Source organism: Thermobia domestica, chromosome 2 (assembly GCF_964235325.1).
Source record: "Thermobia domestica chromosome 2, izTheDome1.hap1.1, whole genome shotgun sequence".
In the NCBI taxonomy this organism is placed as follows: Eukaryota; Metazoa; Arthropoda; class Insecta; order Zygentoma; family Lepismatidae; genus Thermobia; species Thermobia domestica.
This window is the reverse complement of record NC_137455.1, coordinates 288,795,931-288,815,162: the sequence shown is the minus strand read 5'-3', so window position 1 is coordinate 288,815,162 and position 19,232 is coordinate 288,795,931. Positions and strand designations below refer to the sequence as shown.

The 19,232-nt window shown below is 33.9% G+C and overlaps 1 protein-coding gene across 7 annotated transcripts in view; it reads left to right on the top strand.

Moving 5' to 3' along the window:
* LOC145678561 (uncharacterized) overlaps window positions 1–19,232 on the top strand; it is a 202,569-nt gene that overhangs the window by 134,571 nt on the left and 48,766 nt on the right. For all 7 annotated transcript variants that reach the window (XM_081748855.1, XM_081748858.1, XM_081748854.1 and 4 more), the window contains one exon: window positions 1,077–1,284. In XM_081748855.1, coding sequence (XP_081604981.1) covers window positions 1,077–1,284 — 208 coding nt within the window. The remainder of the gene's footprint in view (window positions 1–1,076; window positions 1,285–19,232) is intronic.

Below are 19,232 nucleotides of genomic sequence, written 5' to 3'. Positions count from 1 at the left end.
AAGATAAATATTGGAAGCTGGGTTTCATTACTTTAGTTCTCTGTTCTTACTACTACTCTTTTTCCGGTCAAGATATACATGTAAATTTGCAAACGAAGTGTGTTGGAAGCTTTGGAGTTTGTTTTGCATGGCTAGAACCGCTTTTCACCACCGTCTTGAGGTGAACAAAGACAACCAAACTATACAAAAGGTGAAGGAAAAAAAAATAAAAGAAGAAAAGAAAAATTGAACAACGTTCTGTTAATGAGATGATTATTTTCACATAAGTGTTCGTGGTAACACCATTGCATATTCTTGTGCAGACACTTTCACCTGAAAATGGAGATACTTTACATGCATGTATTAAATACTCTAACCACCCTATTACAACGATTAACGCCTAGAGATGCGTTAACTGCATAGGATATTCGTAATGTGTGCTTGTCAAACTGTTTACAGCTTGTGTAGGTGTTGTTACCAACACAGTTTTCTTCTTCTTTGAAGAGAACACGTTTTAAAATCTAGTATATAGACCTATATATACTAACAAAATTTGTGAGAGCCAAATTCATATTTAACACTAATGAAACATATAAAAGAACGTGCTAGAACAGAAATCAGGAGCATATTCATAAGAGATTTAATTATTTAATTCCCCTTTCTTAGAATGTATATAAGGCATACCCATGAAGCTTCCATTGGTAAAGCTTCATTAAACCCAACGTACCATTAAAAAAATATTTTAAAAAAACTAAAGACCCGAAGAGTGTTTATCGCGTGTGTTACATCAAAGCTTCATCTAATCCACTCCCGTTCCCTCTTAACTAGGGGGGAAGAAGCCGGTCACTTTATTCCTGCTCCACTTGCTTTGTGATTCCACTAACTTCATTAGGTAAGCGGGTAGAACCTGCATTTGGACAGAATATACAAACAAGACATTGTAGAAGAAACTCTTGAAATTTAAATTACAAAGGTGTGAAAATTTCTCTTGACAAGATATTGTATTGTACTATACATTAAATTGTCGTTGCTAATTAAGCTCAAATGAATCCTACCGTTGTTGTCTGTTTCTAATGACCATTTATCTGTTGTTGTAGGTCTACCACCAAGCGGTCCCAAAGGTATGTCAGAGGAGGTGAAGAAAGGCGCAGGAATATGCAGTTCAGAGTCCGATTGTAATTCTAACCACACCAACAAAACAGACCATGCAGGGGAAACCACCGGCAGCTACGTCAGCAACGCTTCCTCGCAAGATGTAGACTTCATCCAAGATAACTCCGACTATCAGTGGTTTCTCGACTATGGGTAAGTCTTACGATACACAATGTTATTTTCAAATTATTTCACGAATGCTAAATAATTGCAATTTGTTCTAAATACATATATTTTGTGACTTCAGCGATTTATTAATCGGCACAAAATAATACAGTAAAACAGCAGTACAACGGAATTTTGGGAATCTTCGAAGTTATAGTGAAATTTCATCAGACTGAAATAAGTCAATTCTCAATAACTCATCTGTTGTTACACCCACTGCAAGATCCACATTACTTCTACATGAATTTACAGAGAAAAATATTTGTTTCCGCTTAATATTTGTTAGAGAGAGAAAAATTGGGATATACACGTACAGATACATGAAGTAATATGATGTATAGTAATTACAAGATGTAGAGTATTTTTGTAATTTTTCACCATAAAAAATACCTTATACACAATGTTTTGGACTTTTATTTTTAAAAAAAGAAAAAGAGTCTGATTTTTTCTAAACACTTTCAGACAGAAAAGACCGTTCAACCACCCTACATGAATTTAACACAGATTCTGACACATCAGTGTGACAGAGGGAAATTTTGGACTAAATGCCATGTTCGTTGCCTCCACAAGAATCAAATTCTGTCAATCACTTTGAGGTACTTCTTCATCTTCCAACTCATCATCACAATGATTTGTATCACTCATACTGTCTGCCACGTCTCTTTTTATAATACACACGTATTATAAAACAAAATTAATTTCAATTATATTTTTAAAAATTAAGTTAAAATAGGGGGAGGATAGACGAATTTTCATTCGTTATGTTGAAAGTTAAAAATTCGTTAAAAGGAAATGTAAACATATATTAGAGAAAAAACAAAGGGTCATTATATTGGCAATCGTTAAGGCAATATTTTAGCTGTATTAATACTAAAAAAATCGTACACTGAAAATATTATCCACTATCCGCGAAGCAAGAATTAGCTGAATTGTGGCATCTTTAGCCGTCTTCAGGAAAATTCTTTACCATTCGTGGATGGTTAACATACCGGTATATATAACTTATATTATTTAAAATGAAATTAAATTTCTTGTTTTACGCCCCACGTTTGTGCACCGAGGGTTAGCAACTGGGTGGTGATAACGAATGATAATGGTGGAATAAAGAAAGTGGGAAAAGCCGGGAGAACTCCGAGAAAAATCCACACACACTGGTTGTGTTTATCACAAATTCTACTTAGCGCAAGCTGGGATCGAACCAGGGACCGTCTACCACTGTGCCACCGCGGCCCGCATTTTATTATGAAATATTTGGCTTAAAGTATTGTCCTTTTGCTGTGGGCTAAACGAAGTCGATTATAATTACATATGAATGATTGAAGAATTGACGGAATGAAGATTGGAGAGAAACAGGATAACCCTAGGAAAGCCAAAATTCACACGATTTGGACCGAACCGGGCCACTTCATACCAGAGGTGAGCATTCTACCACTTCTAATACTACTGCTAATTAGAAACAAATATAATAAATATTTTGCCAGCTATGTTTGCTTTAATTACACTACAATTTTATTTTCCGTTGAAAATGAGAGAGAAGTAACAACAAACTGTCTAATATTTTGACTAAAATGGGAAGTTGAAGGAGAAATTGAATACATGCGCCTTCTTTCAAGATCAGTAGCATCAAATCAACGAGGTAGGGTGGGGTCTCTACCGACGTAAGTTTCATGTATTTTTATCAGTAGCTGTATTAATATAGAACTGATTGAAATATATGTATTTCTCAAACTCAAGGAGGGGAACTATGCTTCCCCCTTGTCCTTCCCAAATCAGACCTCTGTTCAAGATCCAGAGGAAAATCCATGAATTCATAATTTTGTCTAATGCATTTCATGTTTTCTCTGTGAATTATTTTGTTACCATAGATTGGCTGTGACCTATTTCAATCAACATGATTGGAACCGAAAGTTGAAGTGCAAACTCTCCGTATCATAAATATATAGTTGTTAACTTTATATTTATTTTCTCATTTAGCATTGCACAGATATTCATTATTTATCTAAGCTTTCTTTGACTCATGAAATTAATTTTGAAGTTGCTTTTCTGATTAAAATGTACTACATTGTGGTGTTTTTGAAACAGAACTATGAACATTTCTTTTCATATATTTTTTTAAAAATTTATTTAGCATATCTAATTGTGTTCACATCTTCTTTTAAATGTATTAAGAATTACATTTACGCAGTTAAACACAAGCCGTTTACCTTATTGTTTATTTGTTTATTTAGTTATTATTTTTGTGACAATAGAAATTAATAGTTTAGAAATTATAGGCAAAACTGTTATGGCTCTTCAATGCACATGATTTTGAGTTCGATTCCCGTGGGAGTGTAAGATTTTTCGGTGTTTGAGTCAACATCATGAGGCAAATTGGTAAATATTTGAATTAACAGGTACCGAATTATATCATCCGAGATGCCATGACCACGCATCACCCAGTTGGACGTACGCCATCTCGTTGGCCTCATCCTTTCGTGAGTTCCAGAGCCAGAGTTACGAAAGGTTTTCTTTCTTTCTTTCTTTTTTTTTCCTAAGGGTACCTAGAACATTTTAAGTGCATTATATCTTGTTATGATATTGTCGGTCAGAAACTCAATCGAAATATTAGAATTATCATACTATTTGGTACGAGTAATACAGTATTTAATAGGCATAAATTCACCAATAAAGGTTGTTTTTTTAAGGAAGTTTCTTTTTCTTGTAATACCATGTGGTTTGAAATTTGATATTTTGTGACAATTTGTAGTATATAAATTTCATTAGTGTCTTGTTCTTGTAGAACATTTTATCAATAATTTAATTCAGTTGCTGCACACACAATGTACACATGAGTACTTGAATGACCGTTGCGAGTTTTGTCTTCAAATCATCAAATGCCTGTCATCTGATGAAATAAATTGTGTGCTTCGCACGATCTCTTGATCCGAAAGAAATCGCTGAATATGATTTTTAAGGTGCTCTACAACGAATGTCATTTTCACGCCCAATCTCTCTGTCGTGCGCAAATAAGAGAAAAGAGTAAAAAAAAAAAAAAAAAAAAAAAAAGCAAATGTTAATTTCGTATAAGGCGAAACAAAATACGCATCTCCAGTACAACTTCTATCGGCAGGGATTGAAATATATCTGAGAACCACTATAATTATGTTTTACAAATAAACATGGTAATCACGCGTTATTGTGTTGTAACAATAGGGCCTATTTATTTAATTTTAATTATAAAATGAGAAACGTCTCAGTTTGTGCGTTACGGAAATTCTAAATAGTTACCAGTTACGCTAATAGGTGTTGCTGCAAACTCAGCATAGCTGCCGGATGCCCATAGATGTCGCTAGCATGCAAGCAGTTTGAGGATTTAAAACTATTGTGAGGTTTCAATTGCAACTTAAATTGTATGGTTTCAATTTATCTAATTACTCGTATTTCAAGATAAATAATGATGATATTAAACATAAACGTACCTTGCTGTTTATTATTAGGACAAAGCCTTACATTAAACTTATTTTTTTTGGCTTAGTCTCGAATATTAATAACTTATTTGTGTAACAGCACGTTGCTTCGTCGATAAACTACTAAATATAAACATGAATATACCTAACCAATTAGAGCTTCTAATTAAGGATGATTTTAACCAGGAGCGTCATTTCAGATTTTGCTTGGGGGGCAAGACCCCTTGATATAAGTAAAATTTCGCGTTTTTCACTGACTTACTACTATTCTATTGATAAAATCTATATACATCTCAAACTCAGGGGGGAGGGCAAATGCCCCTCCCTGCCCCCTAAATGACGCCCCTGATTTTAACCTTTAGTGTACAGCGGACTGAAGGTTTGGGCGCAACAACTAATTATTTGGTTTGATTTGAGTTTAGCGTCCTTTTTCAGGAGCGAGGGTATATAAGACGTGGACTTATAATTTAACACGGGGATCCGAACCACATAAGCTCCAAGCGGGAATTGAACCCGGGTCTGATGCGTCACGCAACAACTAGTCTATTTAGAATAAGTGCACTATAAATTATAGTAGTAAATTTTAGTGTGTTAATATGCAAGGTTTACTTTATTATTATTATTATTATTATTATTATTATTATTATTATTATTATTATTATTATTATTATTATTAATAATAATAATAATAATAATAATAATAATAATAATAATAATAATAATAATAATAATAATATAATGAGCCAAAATCTTGTTGATATATTACACATTTAGGTATATATAGTCATGTTTAGAGAACCTGAATTCTTCGGAAGGTGCATATCCTTATTGGTAGATAGTTTCCAGCGGGAGCTCATGTAGTTCGGATTCCACGTTAATCAGTAGGTCCACGTCTTATATAGCCTCGCTGCTGAAAGGGACGATAAACTCAAAATCAACTCAACCTTATTGGTAGATAGGGACGGAGGAAACGCAGACACACTTTCTGTTATCGTATTGTATTGTATTGTATTTATTTTCATCCTTTTTCATACAAATTGTTCACAACGTGAACGTATGAGTTGGACACGTCATAAGAACACTGAATGTGTACATATGTATACATTTAGATCTACATGCAATATTAAAATAGTGTGAATTTATGTACAAAAAAAGGTACAATTTTTCATTATTCTAATTTACATACATCGATATAAAACAACAAAACAGTTAATAAAACCTTACATTATAGATATACAAAATATATATACTTTAAACCTTATTTATTACAGGCGAGATATTCTTCTACAGAATAGAAACAGTACTCGAGTAGGTAGGACTTGACTGCTTTATTGAAACCAGATGTTTTGTTTTTTAAAGTGGAAGGAAGCTTGTTATAAATATTCACTGCCATAGGAAATGTACTATTCTTATGTACTTTTAAACGTGAGGACTCTACATGAAGATCAGACGCTTGTCTTGTATTATGCATATGAATATCTGAGTTCAACCGGAAGCTGCTTGTATCTGTCTGTATATCTTTTCTTACAAATTTTAGAAGTTCATATATATATAAACATGGAAGAGGTAAGATTTCAAGAAATTTAAATAGAGGTTTACAAGAAGTTCGAGGTTTACTTCCGGTCATAAACCTTAAAGCTCTCTTTTGTAAAACGAATATGGAATTTAGCAGTGCAGTAGATCCCCAGAATATAATACCATATTTCAATTTAGAATGAAAAAGTCCAAAATAAGTTGTGAGCAGAACATGCTGACTGACACTATTTCGTAAAAGCTTTAACATGTAACAGGTTTGAGCCAATTTACTAGATAATTTTTGAATGTGAATTTTCCAATCTAATGTATCTGACACCCAAAGACCAAGAAATTTTATATCCGAGACGTAATTCAACGTTTTGCCGTTAATTGTTACACAAGGGCGTTTTCTTATCTCGTTTTTTACTACGTGAAAGCACATGCACGAAGACTTTGTTGTGTTTAGTATTAGTTTATTTCTATCCATCCAGTCACTGACGGCAGACATGGTGGAATCTACTGCATTACATAACTCAACGTAAGTTTCTCCAGTTACTAAAATATTTGTATCGTCAGCATACAGAACAATTTTAGCAGAGTCTAAACATTGTGGCAAATCATTTATATATATTAAAAATAGAATAGGGCCTAAGATGGAACCTTGAGGAACTCCAAATTTTAACTCTTTTGTATCTGAATAACATTTGCTTACTCCCTGAGTTTGACAGTTAATTTCAACAGTTTGCCTTCTGTTGGAAATATACGATTTAAACCAGTCATAAGCATTTCCCCTAATACCATAATCTTGCAATTTTTTAAGTAAAATTTGATGATCAATTGTATCGAAAGCTTTGCTAAGATCAAGAAATATGCCGGTTGTATATTTCTTAGCATTTATTGAATTTAAAGCAGAATAGAGAAAGGAGTAAAGAGCAGTTTCAGTAGACTTATTTGATCTAAAGCCATTTTGAGCAGGAGATATTAAGTTAAAATTATTTAGAAAGCTAACTAGTCTTATATACATAAGTTTTTCAAAAAGTTTAGAGAAGGTAGACAGACATGATATTGGTCTATAGTTGGATGTAAGATCTTTCTTGCCACTTTTATATAAGGGCTTAACAACTGCTAGCTTCAATGCCTCAGGAAAAACGCCACTACTAAAAGAGTTATTTACTATAAAGCATAAGATATCAGCAATTTCATAGGAGCATTGCTTTAGAATTTTATCAGGAACTTCATCATATCCTGAAGAACTCTTATTTTTCATTTTCAGTGTAGTATTTAAGATTTCCTGAATAGTTACTGGGTGCAAGAACAATGATTTTTCGAAAATATCGTTATGTCTACTAACGTATTGTTTGCTAGGTAGTTTATTGTTCACGTTATTAGTGATAAGCTTTTCCACTTCATTCGTGAAGTAATCGTTAAAAGCATTTGCAATTTCAGTCGGATTTTTAATAATTTTATTTTGACAAGAAACGCTAGTTATCTTAGAGGAGGGTTTTCCTTCCCCAGATTCTTTCCGAATAATTTGCCATGTATCTTTTTGAAGTATTTTGTGCAAGCTTATGTGTCACAATGTATTACTTACGGGCAACAATACGGAATATCTTCTTTATTATACTGAATGAATAATTTACGTGTTCAATGAGGATATCAGTTCCGAGGCTATTTGTCTCCACATTTACTACACTATATGTGGGATAGATTTTCAGTATTAATGTTGGTTTCTTTCTTCTTGAAATCTAATATCTCTTTTCGGCACTAAGGCTAAATGAGACGAGAATAGCGTTGCTCACGAGACGAGATATACATTTTAAAATTCCAGACGAGAAATATGACAGTTCTCGTCTCATTTTTGAGACGAGATGAGAAATCGAACGAGTTTCGTGGGCAACACTAATTATACCTTAAAGACGTCAGAGATTTAGTCAGTATCATTACATTAAATTTCATATATACTCGGAAAATTTGCTTTGTTAAGATTAGTTACTAATAGTTTTGTGTTGTTAATAACATATGTTCTTTTGGTTATGAACATTTATTAAGGAACTTACGTGATATTTTTTTTTAAAAACTAATGCTAATTATTTAATATTTACCCGTATGTAAGTTTTGTATTTCCTATTACTGAATACAAAATTCTACCAAGACTTCTTCCAAAATCAACTACATACATTTACAAACCGAGACGAGATAGAAACCTTTGAGACGAGATTTCTACAAAATTTACGAAAACTTTATTTCTGGTCCCGTGTTGTGGGCAATATTAAGATGTAAACCTACACTTTAAGGTGAAATCCTAACCGTCGTCATGTGTTCACATTTTTTTATGCTCTCCCACTGGGAATCGAACCCGGAATCTGGAATTAATACTGTTTCGACAAATAAATACATACATAGAGAAAACATCTCGACTTGTAAGATTTTGTCCTCTTTCGCCACCTAGTCCGTGGCTGATATCCATGGCTAACTATGCACAAACGGCAATGTGGCAATATTATTGATTTTTGTACACTTTGTTAAACATTTTCTATTAAAAAAAAATAATAATCTTGGGTCTTAAGTCAGAGATTAAGGTGTTGAAGTTTATTTTTGAACACGACTGTACATCTAAAATAATAATTACGGAAAAGAAAATGTTAAGACACTTTATTTCTTCGGGACAATACCATTTTATCATAATTTTAAACAACGAAAATATTATCAACGGATATGCGTCACTTTCTGCCAACTTCATACAGGAAGTGCAGTTTTCGACGCCATAGATATATTTATATGTACTTACAGATAATCTGATATACTGATTAGCGAGAACTGGTTTGGGTTGCAGTTTCAATGAGGGGGCTTAGACAAGTTTCCGGCTTCGGAATTAAAATCATGACACCAGGCACTCAGTGATAGAACATTTTATTCAGCGTTGTTCCCTTTCAGACTGGCACACTTGGTACAGTCCGCAGCAAAAAACCTGCAACGCGAGCATGTAAGTTTATTGTGAAACTACTCCTAACAGCGCAGGGAATCAACATAACGTCTAAGTGGCACGAATCACACCAGGAGAAACCTCAGCGTCCTCTCCTGCACACTTATTTTGGAGCAAAATACAATAAACTTACTTGCTCATGTTGCAAGTTTTTTGGTGCGGACTGTACAGCGATCCTACAGCAGTGTTATCCCAACAAATAATTTTGTCTTGTGCTATAAACTATGCTTCTACAGCTACTATTTATTCAACCTTCATTATACCGTACCTTTTTCTAAGTTCTAGTATATACTTTCTCTCAACTTGTATACTTCTTTTTTCAAAATTTCAAACAAATCTGTTTTTTTTTTTTTTTTTTTTTTTTTTTTACTTCCTAATCTTTAAATTTTTCATTATATAATTTGTTGTCTCCTACTTTTCTTCCTAATATATATATATATATATATATATATATATATATATATATATTCACTTGAATTTTAAAGTCAGCACAAGATGTTCTGACAATTTCTGCGTTTTTCCTTGCTGTTGATGTTCAACACTTTCGTCGATATATCATTTATATGCATTAATACTACCCACTATTTGTAGTCATTCTCTTCATCTCTTGTTTTACTCTCACAGCACTCAGAAGACAACTCCTCCTTAGAAGACAAAATTTTACATTAAGTATGCACAATGTAATACTACTTCTAGAAAGTAAATATAACACTTATGTGTATCTCCTATTTGTTTACTTTTTCCAAATTGGTACTTTAAATCTTCATTCATTTCCTCGTCTGAACATTTTTTTTTGGGGGGGAGACGCGTCCCCTCTGTGCTCCCGCCACAGACGCCCGTGACAGTTGATCTATTTTGGAAGAATCGGTTTTCAAAAGACGATTTGAACGCTGGCAATAGCGCAGTATATTCTATCGCATCGAGGTATATATAATATTGTCGCCGACTTTCTCTGTCATTTTTATTTCTTAAACCAAGCGTTCTCTCATTTTAATTATCTAGATTATTATTTTACACTCTTGACGAATCCATGAGTAATTGTAATATTACCAACCGAATGCAAATGTCCCAAAACTTTCACGTAATAATTATTAGTCATTCCAGTGAATAATACAAATGATATCTCTGCGAAATTCACCTTGAAATTAGGAAAACAGTTTAAAGACTCAAAAATATCTAAACAGAAAGGTAAATTTCCTTCATTTTTTAAGTTTAGAGCGCCCGTAGTGTATCAGAACTTCCCCCACGAAATCAAAGAAAAAGCATGAGTAGAACTCCAGTAAAATTTTAACATCGACTTTCTGTTTTCGGTTCTCTTGAAACATAGCCACGCCATCTCAGTTTGAAAACAACTAGAGGAAATAATTTAAAAGAAACTTGGGAAAGAAATTGTTAAGTATAGCAGATATAACTGTAACAACAGTATATTAAATGTAACTTCTGGTGCTCAAACCACGAAGGTTGGCTGACGTGTAGTTGGGTTTCATCAGCACAATTTTTTCTCGTTTTTTTTAATGTACAAAAATATTTAAATATATTTAAATATCCTGTTTTAAATATATTTAAAATGTATGTAGGAACGTTTGCTTCTGTCTGTACAACCTAATGTAAAAAGGAGGATGGCGTTATCAGTCCCCCCTCCCCTTTTTCTTTATTTTTCTGTAGCTATTTAGTCACGATCCTTCAGTGAAGTTCTTGGAATCAAACCACAAGCAAAAACTTAGTGTTGTAACCACTTCACTAACCAGTGAAATCAAGAGAGTTCGATGTAAACGTTCTTCCTAACATTGATGAATCAACGTTGAAAGTTGCGTGATAACAATTTTAAAAGTACGTCAAGCCAAGGCCTTCCTGATCAAACACAGGAAGGAGAAGAGAATGTGCAATTTTACGTATCATAGTTTAATTTCCTTTTCATTCTACGCTTGTCAAAAATAAGACAACAACACGGTGAAGATACCACACTAACACGTATATCGTTCTAATAGAAACTTGAATTACAGTCATTTTTATCAACTCCTAAACTCGGACACGCAACTGTTACAGAAAAATATCTTGAAGTTAGTTAACAATTTACAGAACCATATGCATATGTGCGTATTAATTTATATTTAGTAGACCATAAGGAAATTTCTCTCTGTATTGTAAAATATGTTGAAACGATGAGAATTGTGGCAGTGAAAGGCGTGAATTAGCTGGACTAAAAGTACGGGTTTAGTAAAATGCACTTTTTATTAACTTCAGCAAACATTAGCAATCTCACATTGTGTGCAATACTTATAGGTATAAAAGAATGTAAAATACTGTGAGAAAAATATTTTTTTCTTCTAAAAAGGAAGTGGTTTCCGGCTAATTTGAATTGTAGAAATTTATATAACGTTCCGAAGGTCATCAATCGTCTTACTTATATGATTTTCTTTCAAACTTATTTTCATTTCTATGTATCTCCTAAACCAGCGATTCTTAATCTTTTTTCAAGTGAAGACCACTTTTATTAGTCAGTATAAATTACGGACCTCCATACAATTACCCACTTCAGAAGAACCAGTATATTATCTGTAAAATAATATTAATTGGTATTCATAGAAGAAAATACATCAACGTTCCCCAATCTTTCTAATGTCGCGGATCCTTTGTAACGACTGTTAATCCTCCGCATCTCTCCATGAAACCAAAAATGATTTTACAACTGTATTATACAAATCAAAAACGAAATGATAAATTACAATTTTATAACACTGAATGTCTTATTATGACAATGTAATACTGTTCTAAATATAGATATTAAAAAAAAAAAAAAAAAAAAAAACGATCATATCTGTTAGGCCGAACATCATGAATTCAACACTCAGTTAACGTAGTAAGGCTGTTTTTCAGACAACAATTGAACCAAAGCTAGATAATTTCAGACGTAGATCTGGCTTCATGTTAAGTATGTTTCTGTATTTGTTTTTCATATGTACGAGATAATATACGGCAAATGGATATATGGCAATACGGATATGTATTGGCAAATGGTTGCAGATGTCTTACAGCTCTTTTTGGAATTTCAGGATAAATAGCTTTAAACTAGAACCAAAACTCTATTCGGTAAAGAAGTGAACAGCATTTTGAATGGTAAATCATAAGACAGTTCGATAAGTTGTTGCACATTGGCAGAAGAAAGACCATATTCTGAATCTAGAGAGGAAATTTTCATTCATTTTTTTTTCTCAGGACAAACCGGAAATACAGGCATAGTTAAAATGTCAATGACCTCAAATATTCAATCATACTTACAAGGGAGGGTCACGCAGTGGCTCCGCTGAGATCCGAACGAGACAATATATATAAAGTATAATATTATGGTGTTTCAAAACAACACCGACAACGTTTGGGATGTGATTCCTAACACCAAGATAAGACGAAAAGTATAGACCAACCTGGGTGCACAAATGCTTTCTTTCGGAGTTATAGGCTGCCGAAAACATGAAAAAATGTACTTTAAAGGTCCATAGCTCCAAAACTGTACTAGTATGTGCCCTATCCAAATATCCATGTTTCAGAATCTTGCAGTACTTCTGCAACAATTTTTGTAGACGTAGTTTGTGAGTACTTCAAATTATATGCCCATAGCGAAACTTCCTCTACAAAAATTGTTGCGTGAGTACTTTATGATTCTGAAACATGTATTTTTGGATAGCTCACATATTAGTTCCTCAGTGAAGTCTTGACCCGACTACGGTAGATCCCATAGTTTTGAAACTATGGATCTTTAAAGTTCATTTTTTCATGATTTTGGCAGCTTATAATTCAGAAAGGAAGCATTTGTGGATCAGGTTGGTCTATACTTTTTGTCTTATATTGGTGTCACTTATCTTGATGCCCCACTGAGTGAAGACGCCCCTGCTCGAATTACTCGAGGCCTGTGACTTGTGATCACAGGATTTGCCATGCGCGTGAAAGGGTACACACTCTTGAGTAAATATGTATGTGTGGAAATTTCATCGGAGAAAGAAGCTAATTTTGTTCAGGCCTGCTCACAAAGCTAAGTTACTCTTATTTCAGTGTCCATAATTTTAGAGAGTGGAACGTAATAATGCTCTTGACGATAGTTAAATAGAAGTACATGAATAAAACATCATTGCTTACGAACTTCAGTCTTTTACAAACGCTAATATGCTTTATGCTGTTTCTTCGTCCAGAGATAAGTCACATGATCGATTGGGATTGGGGATCGATTGGGATCGGGGGATCAAAATTGGGAAAGTTTCCCCAGTGAAATCGAAGCAAAGATGCCCCACTTTATAACATTAAAGGTTTAAGATTTCTGTTCGGGACAACCAGTTTATGACATGTTGCAAGGATTTATACTTTCGTTATGTTTTAAACAATGTTTAGTTTGAATATGAAACACTAATTGTTCTGTAATACCCTGTAATTAATTGTTCACTCAGATGTAGACGGGAAATTCCCATTTGGAGTAGTGGCTTCGTTTCCTGGCTGGATTGCTGCTTTCAATGATGCAATTTATTCTATTTATAAACTTTTTTTTTTCTTTTCGCTCCTAACGTGATCAACATTTGACTGAACGAACTTCACATATGTATATGACACTTGGCTAGCAAGCTAAATCAAAAGAATGTGTATGGATTGAGTTTTAAGCCATTTGTGCGAGTTGAATATGTATGAGGGTTGTTCAAAATACTAAAAAATATCCTTGGGGGAGAGGTCCTGCGACACACTTGATTTGTGACAACTTCCTTTATCTAGTTGAATTATTTTGAAAAAGGTAAATTTCTGGGTGAATCAAATACCCCTTCATTGCAAAATGAAGAGTATTTCCGCTAATAAATCAGATATCATCATAGGTGTACCAGTGTTGTAGCTAACAAGTTGTTATAAGGGGAGGCATTACTTTTTCAGGAAGCAGGTTTTTTCATATTAAAAGAAAGCCGTCTTCACCTCTGGTCTAGTTGCTAATACGTGTTCCTTTGGTGCACGGTGTGCCGGTGTGAACGCCTTGGAAAATTTGAACGATTATGGTGGTTGGGATTTAAACTGTAGGTCACTGCATGTCACTGCATTGATTGTGATCGCAAGAATCCAAGTTTGAAAAAAATGAACAAATGATAATAATATGAAGGTCCACAATTCTTTTTTCTCTCTTATTTTTATTCATTGTTTACAAACGGATTTAGAAAATATACATGGAAAATACTTGTCATTTTGTTGAAAATTTTCTTTATAATTAGATAAATAATTAGTAGAAATTAAAGTTAGTAATATTAGTGGTACAAAAGCATAGTTGCCTGTTTCTGTGATGTTTATGAACACATTATTAAAAAGTGTGAAACTGGGGCATCTTCCCCCCACATGCATGCCGAAGATGCCCCACTTGAAGGATTTTGTAAATCGTTTATTTTTTAAGTTCTTAAATTTATTGAAACAAGATTGTCTTTCGAGATATTACAAACAAGATATCAGTCTTCTAATTGATCATAAATTCAACAACCTCACCTGAATTGCAGGAGTGGAAAATGGGTAGTAATGAAAAAGTGGTGCACCTTTATCCAATTTACTCTCTCTCTCTCTCTCTCTCTCTATATATATATATATATATATATATATATATATATATATATATAGGGTGAATGTGCCACTAGTCAGCCCCTCACCAGTAGTCAGCCATTTACGCATTTTCGAAACAAAAATAAGAAAACGTTACGTTTTGACCCTTATCAGTATGAAGCTTAGCTTTTAGACATTCATCCTCTACACAGCCGATCACATGTCACACCGAAATGTCACCTAGTGTCGCAGCAATAGGTGGACAAAGAAGACACTATGTTGTAATGCGTGAATCTACTACGTAAAAAGTAACAGACGAGACTTTTTGTTACAAGTGTGTATTTGTTATCTAATGTAAAAATAATAAATATTCTTTTTATTTTTTAATTTGTATATATTAAGGAAATGAAAACAGAAAAAAATTTTTGGTAGATTTTGAGCATTTCGTTTGTATAGGGGGGGCCGAGTACTGGAATTGAAAAATGAGTGATTTTCTAATAGTCAGCCCCCGGGGCTGAGTACTGGAATTATAGCATATGTGTGCAATTTCGTCCATCACATGGCCAGACCAAGTATTCACTTCCCTTCTGTTAATAACATACAGCATGACTCACAAATCTTTGTTTTTCCAGTAGTCAGCCCCGGTAAAAATGCAAAGGCCGAGTACTGGTGCCTCGAAAGCCAAAAGTCAGCCCTGTTGGTAATTTTACTGCAATTTTAAATATCAATATCCAAATTTGCAAAAAGCCAGGTTCCCACTTACTCATTTCATGGAAGTAAATATAAATGAATGAAAAAGGAATAAAAATGGAAGTTAAGAAATTAAAACGGTGGTCAATTCACCAGTACTTAGAAGAGTCTCTCTACAATGCACTGAGGGCTGTAGAAAATGGAATGACTATACGTGAAGCTAGCAGAACATTCAATGTTTCTCGCAACACACTAAAATAGCCAAAGTTGGATTTGGGCAAAATAAAATGGATATATTTAATAGAGTATACAATATTGTAAAAGTGACAATAGAAAGAAACTTTTCAAAGAGAGCTATCTAGGAGAGAAATGGTATAAATTGTTCTTACGAGGAAACCCAGAATTAGTTTGCAGAGTCCCGAAGGCAAGAGTAACAGTCACCGAAGAATGTATTCGGAAGTGGTTTAAAGAACTCGAGGTACCTCCAAAGCATTAACGCATCCGATATTCTGCAAGATCCCACCCGAATCTTTAATGGTGATGAAACTAGTTTTAGCCTTTGTCTCGAAACAGGTGAAATTATCCTATCGAAAGGTTTGAAAAATGTTTATGAAGTCCGACGTGCAATTGACAAACAATCACTGTTCTTCTAGTTTCCTCTGGCAAACGGCGAAACTGTATTTCCAATGGTTATTTTCTCGTATGTTAAACCATCGCCTGACATCATAGAAAGTATGCCAAAGGTCTGGTTTTGGGGAAGATCAGAAACAGGCCTGGATGAGGATTGATACTTTTTATGAGTATATTGTAAATGGTATAAACAAATGGCTGGAAGAAATAATGTTAAAAGACCAATAATTTTATTTGCTGAAGGGCATCGCACACATCCAACTATGGAATTTAATGTGTTTTGCATCGAAAACTGAATAATTCTACATGCCTTACCACTTAATACAATACACATTCTTCAGCCAGCAGATGTTAGTGCCTTCAAACCCCTCAAGATAGAATGGAAGAAGACAGTTCATGACTGGCAAAGCCAACCCAAAAACATAAGTCTGTAGCAAAATCTCATTTCTCTTCACTTTTGTCAACAGTAGTAAACCGTTCTTTTCTCTCCCATTCAATTAGAAATGGTTTCAGGAAATGTGGCTTGTGTCCTTTCAATGCAAATACTGTAGACTACTCTAAATACATTAAAAATAGCTTAGTGAAAAGACGTTTGGAAAAAGATTGAAGTGTATCGGCTGACTGATTTCCTCGCATATCCCTTCTCTATTTCCTTGTCAAGCAGATCGTACTGAAATATTGGTCCATAATGTAATGGAAGATGGTACGGTGTTTTGAAAGATGGTACATTACTTCAAGTTCAAAGCGCCAACGATAATATTGAGAAGTCATACACAGTCATAGATAAAGCTCCCGAAAAAAGTTCAAATAACAGTAGACAAGTCTCACCAAATTTTGAAAATAATTTATTTTGGCCAGAACCAATTGGAAGACTTCAAAGAGGCAACGAAGCAAAATAAATTATCAAGTGCCATATCGTCAGATGAATGGAGAAATATAATGATAGCCAAGATCTTAGAACGGAAGAAAGCAATTAAAGCCAAACAAAAAAAGAAAAGAAAGAAAAGGAAAGAAAAAGAGCAAAAAAGAAAATTCCAACTTCCTGGAATTTTTGTGAAAAGACAACAACTACAATTTTATTATTATTATTATTATTATTATTATTATTATTATTATTATTATTATTATTATTATTATTATTATTATTATTATTATTATTATTATTATTATTATTTGTAAGAAGTAAATGCTTTATTTGCTTTTTCTAACTTAATAAAGGTGTTCAAACATGGTGATAAACTGATGGCTGTGACATATTTCTACTCTAGTTCTATGAGAAATATTCCTAACTTCGTAGAATTTTTATGAAGACATAATTCGATTTTATTTCATATTTTTGTGAGTTTTTTTTTTTTTTTTTTGGCGTTTTCTAACTTTTAACTGGAGTAATCAAATGATATTGCGATATACTGGTCATGAAATTTAGCTATGATCTAACAACTTTAGTTCTATTTGAAATGTTTTAGCTTCATGGTTGCTTATATTTTTACGAAGGGTCCGCTCAATACAATTTTGTTCCTGTTTTTCCGAGAAATAAATGATGTGTTTTTTTATTAGACAATTATAATGTAATCTGTTATATTTGTAGTGTCATGTAGCAAAATAAAAAAACGCTCCATGATATTACATCTGTTTTTATCATTAGTTTCAAATTTTGTTGGCTGACTTTAGGTTCGTTAATGGCTGAGTTCTAGAATGTAGTGGCTGAGTACTGGTATTTTTTGGCATTTTTAGGAAATTTATAAATATTGTTAAAATCCTAATAATAACATTAAAAACACTCCTTTCATTGTAAACTAGACTAAATAATGAATACGTATATCATGAAGAAGTCTCATTCTGTTCAAAATTAAAATCAAAAATGACATTCGAACTTAAAATTTGAGTTAGGAGGCTGAGTACTGGCACATTCACCCTATATATATATATATATATATATATATATATACAGTAGAGCATCGATTATCCGAAGTAATTGGGGGATATGGGTGTTCGGAAAACTGGTTTGTTCGGATAATCGAACTGTACATGTTTATTTACAAGCGCGGAGCGGCACGCCTCAACTCTAAGCTGGCGCAGCTGTTGCTGTGAACAGCTTTGATACTACCGCTACTTCTACAGCCAGTGCCAAACCGACAGAAGTGTGCTGTTAATTTTGAAACACAGCGACTGGCAGCTTGGCCGGTCAGCAGCGCCTTATGAAGGCCCCATTAGAAGCAATGTTCCGCCAGCGGTGGCTCAGTGCGGCGACTACTGTGGGAAACTTGGTTTGGGAGTGAGGGGGATGATGGACGGTAGGGTGGGAGAGTAACAGGTGCGAGCGAGTACACAGTTCGGTTAAGCGGTCGTTCGGTTGACCGACGTTCGGATAATCGACGCTCTACTGTATATATATATATATATATATATATATATATATATATATCCAGAAAATGTTTATTTTTGCATAATAATATCTTGCTCAAAGAGAAGGGGAAATGGTTAAACTCCCTTATATATTAGGTGTTCTAAAAATGGCGCCCACGGACTACAGAGTACTGTTCTATAAGTCAAAGCGAAAAATATATATTGCATACTTTCGGGTCTTGCTCTGGAGATGCGAATTGCACTATGTGGCAACGTCGCAGATAAAGAACCACAGAGAAGATCTACCAATTTATCAAATAGTTACATCGATTCTTTCCAAATGGCAGTCAAAGTCGATATACATTATCACCACTTATTAGCATAACAATCGATATAGCTACTTGGTGTAATGGTTGAGCAATACTAATATTTCCAAGTTAATCTGCGACGTTGCCACATAGTGAAATTTTGATTCCCTATTGCGGCTGAAGAAGACCCTAGAGGGTATGCCATTATATATGATTTTCGCTTTATTTTGACCTGAAGAATAGCGCTCTGTTGTTCGTGGGCGCCATTTTTAGAATACCCGATATATATATATATATATAGTTCAGCTAAGATGATCATAATGACAGACTTCGAGGACCACAGTTTGAGAAACTTTGCCCTACATCATAGCCAGTGATATCATCGGATTTCAAATATTCAAATACTTCTTTAGAAGGAAAAATAAACATATGCTCACAATACAAGCAGATACATACTTGAGATTTTAC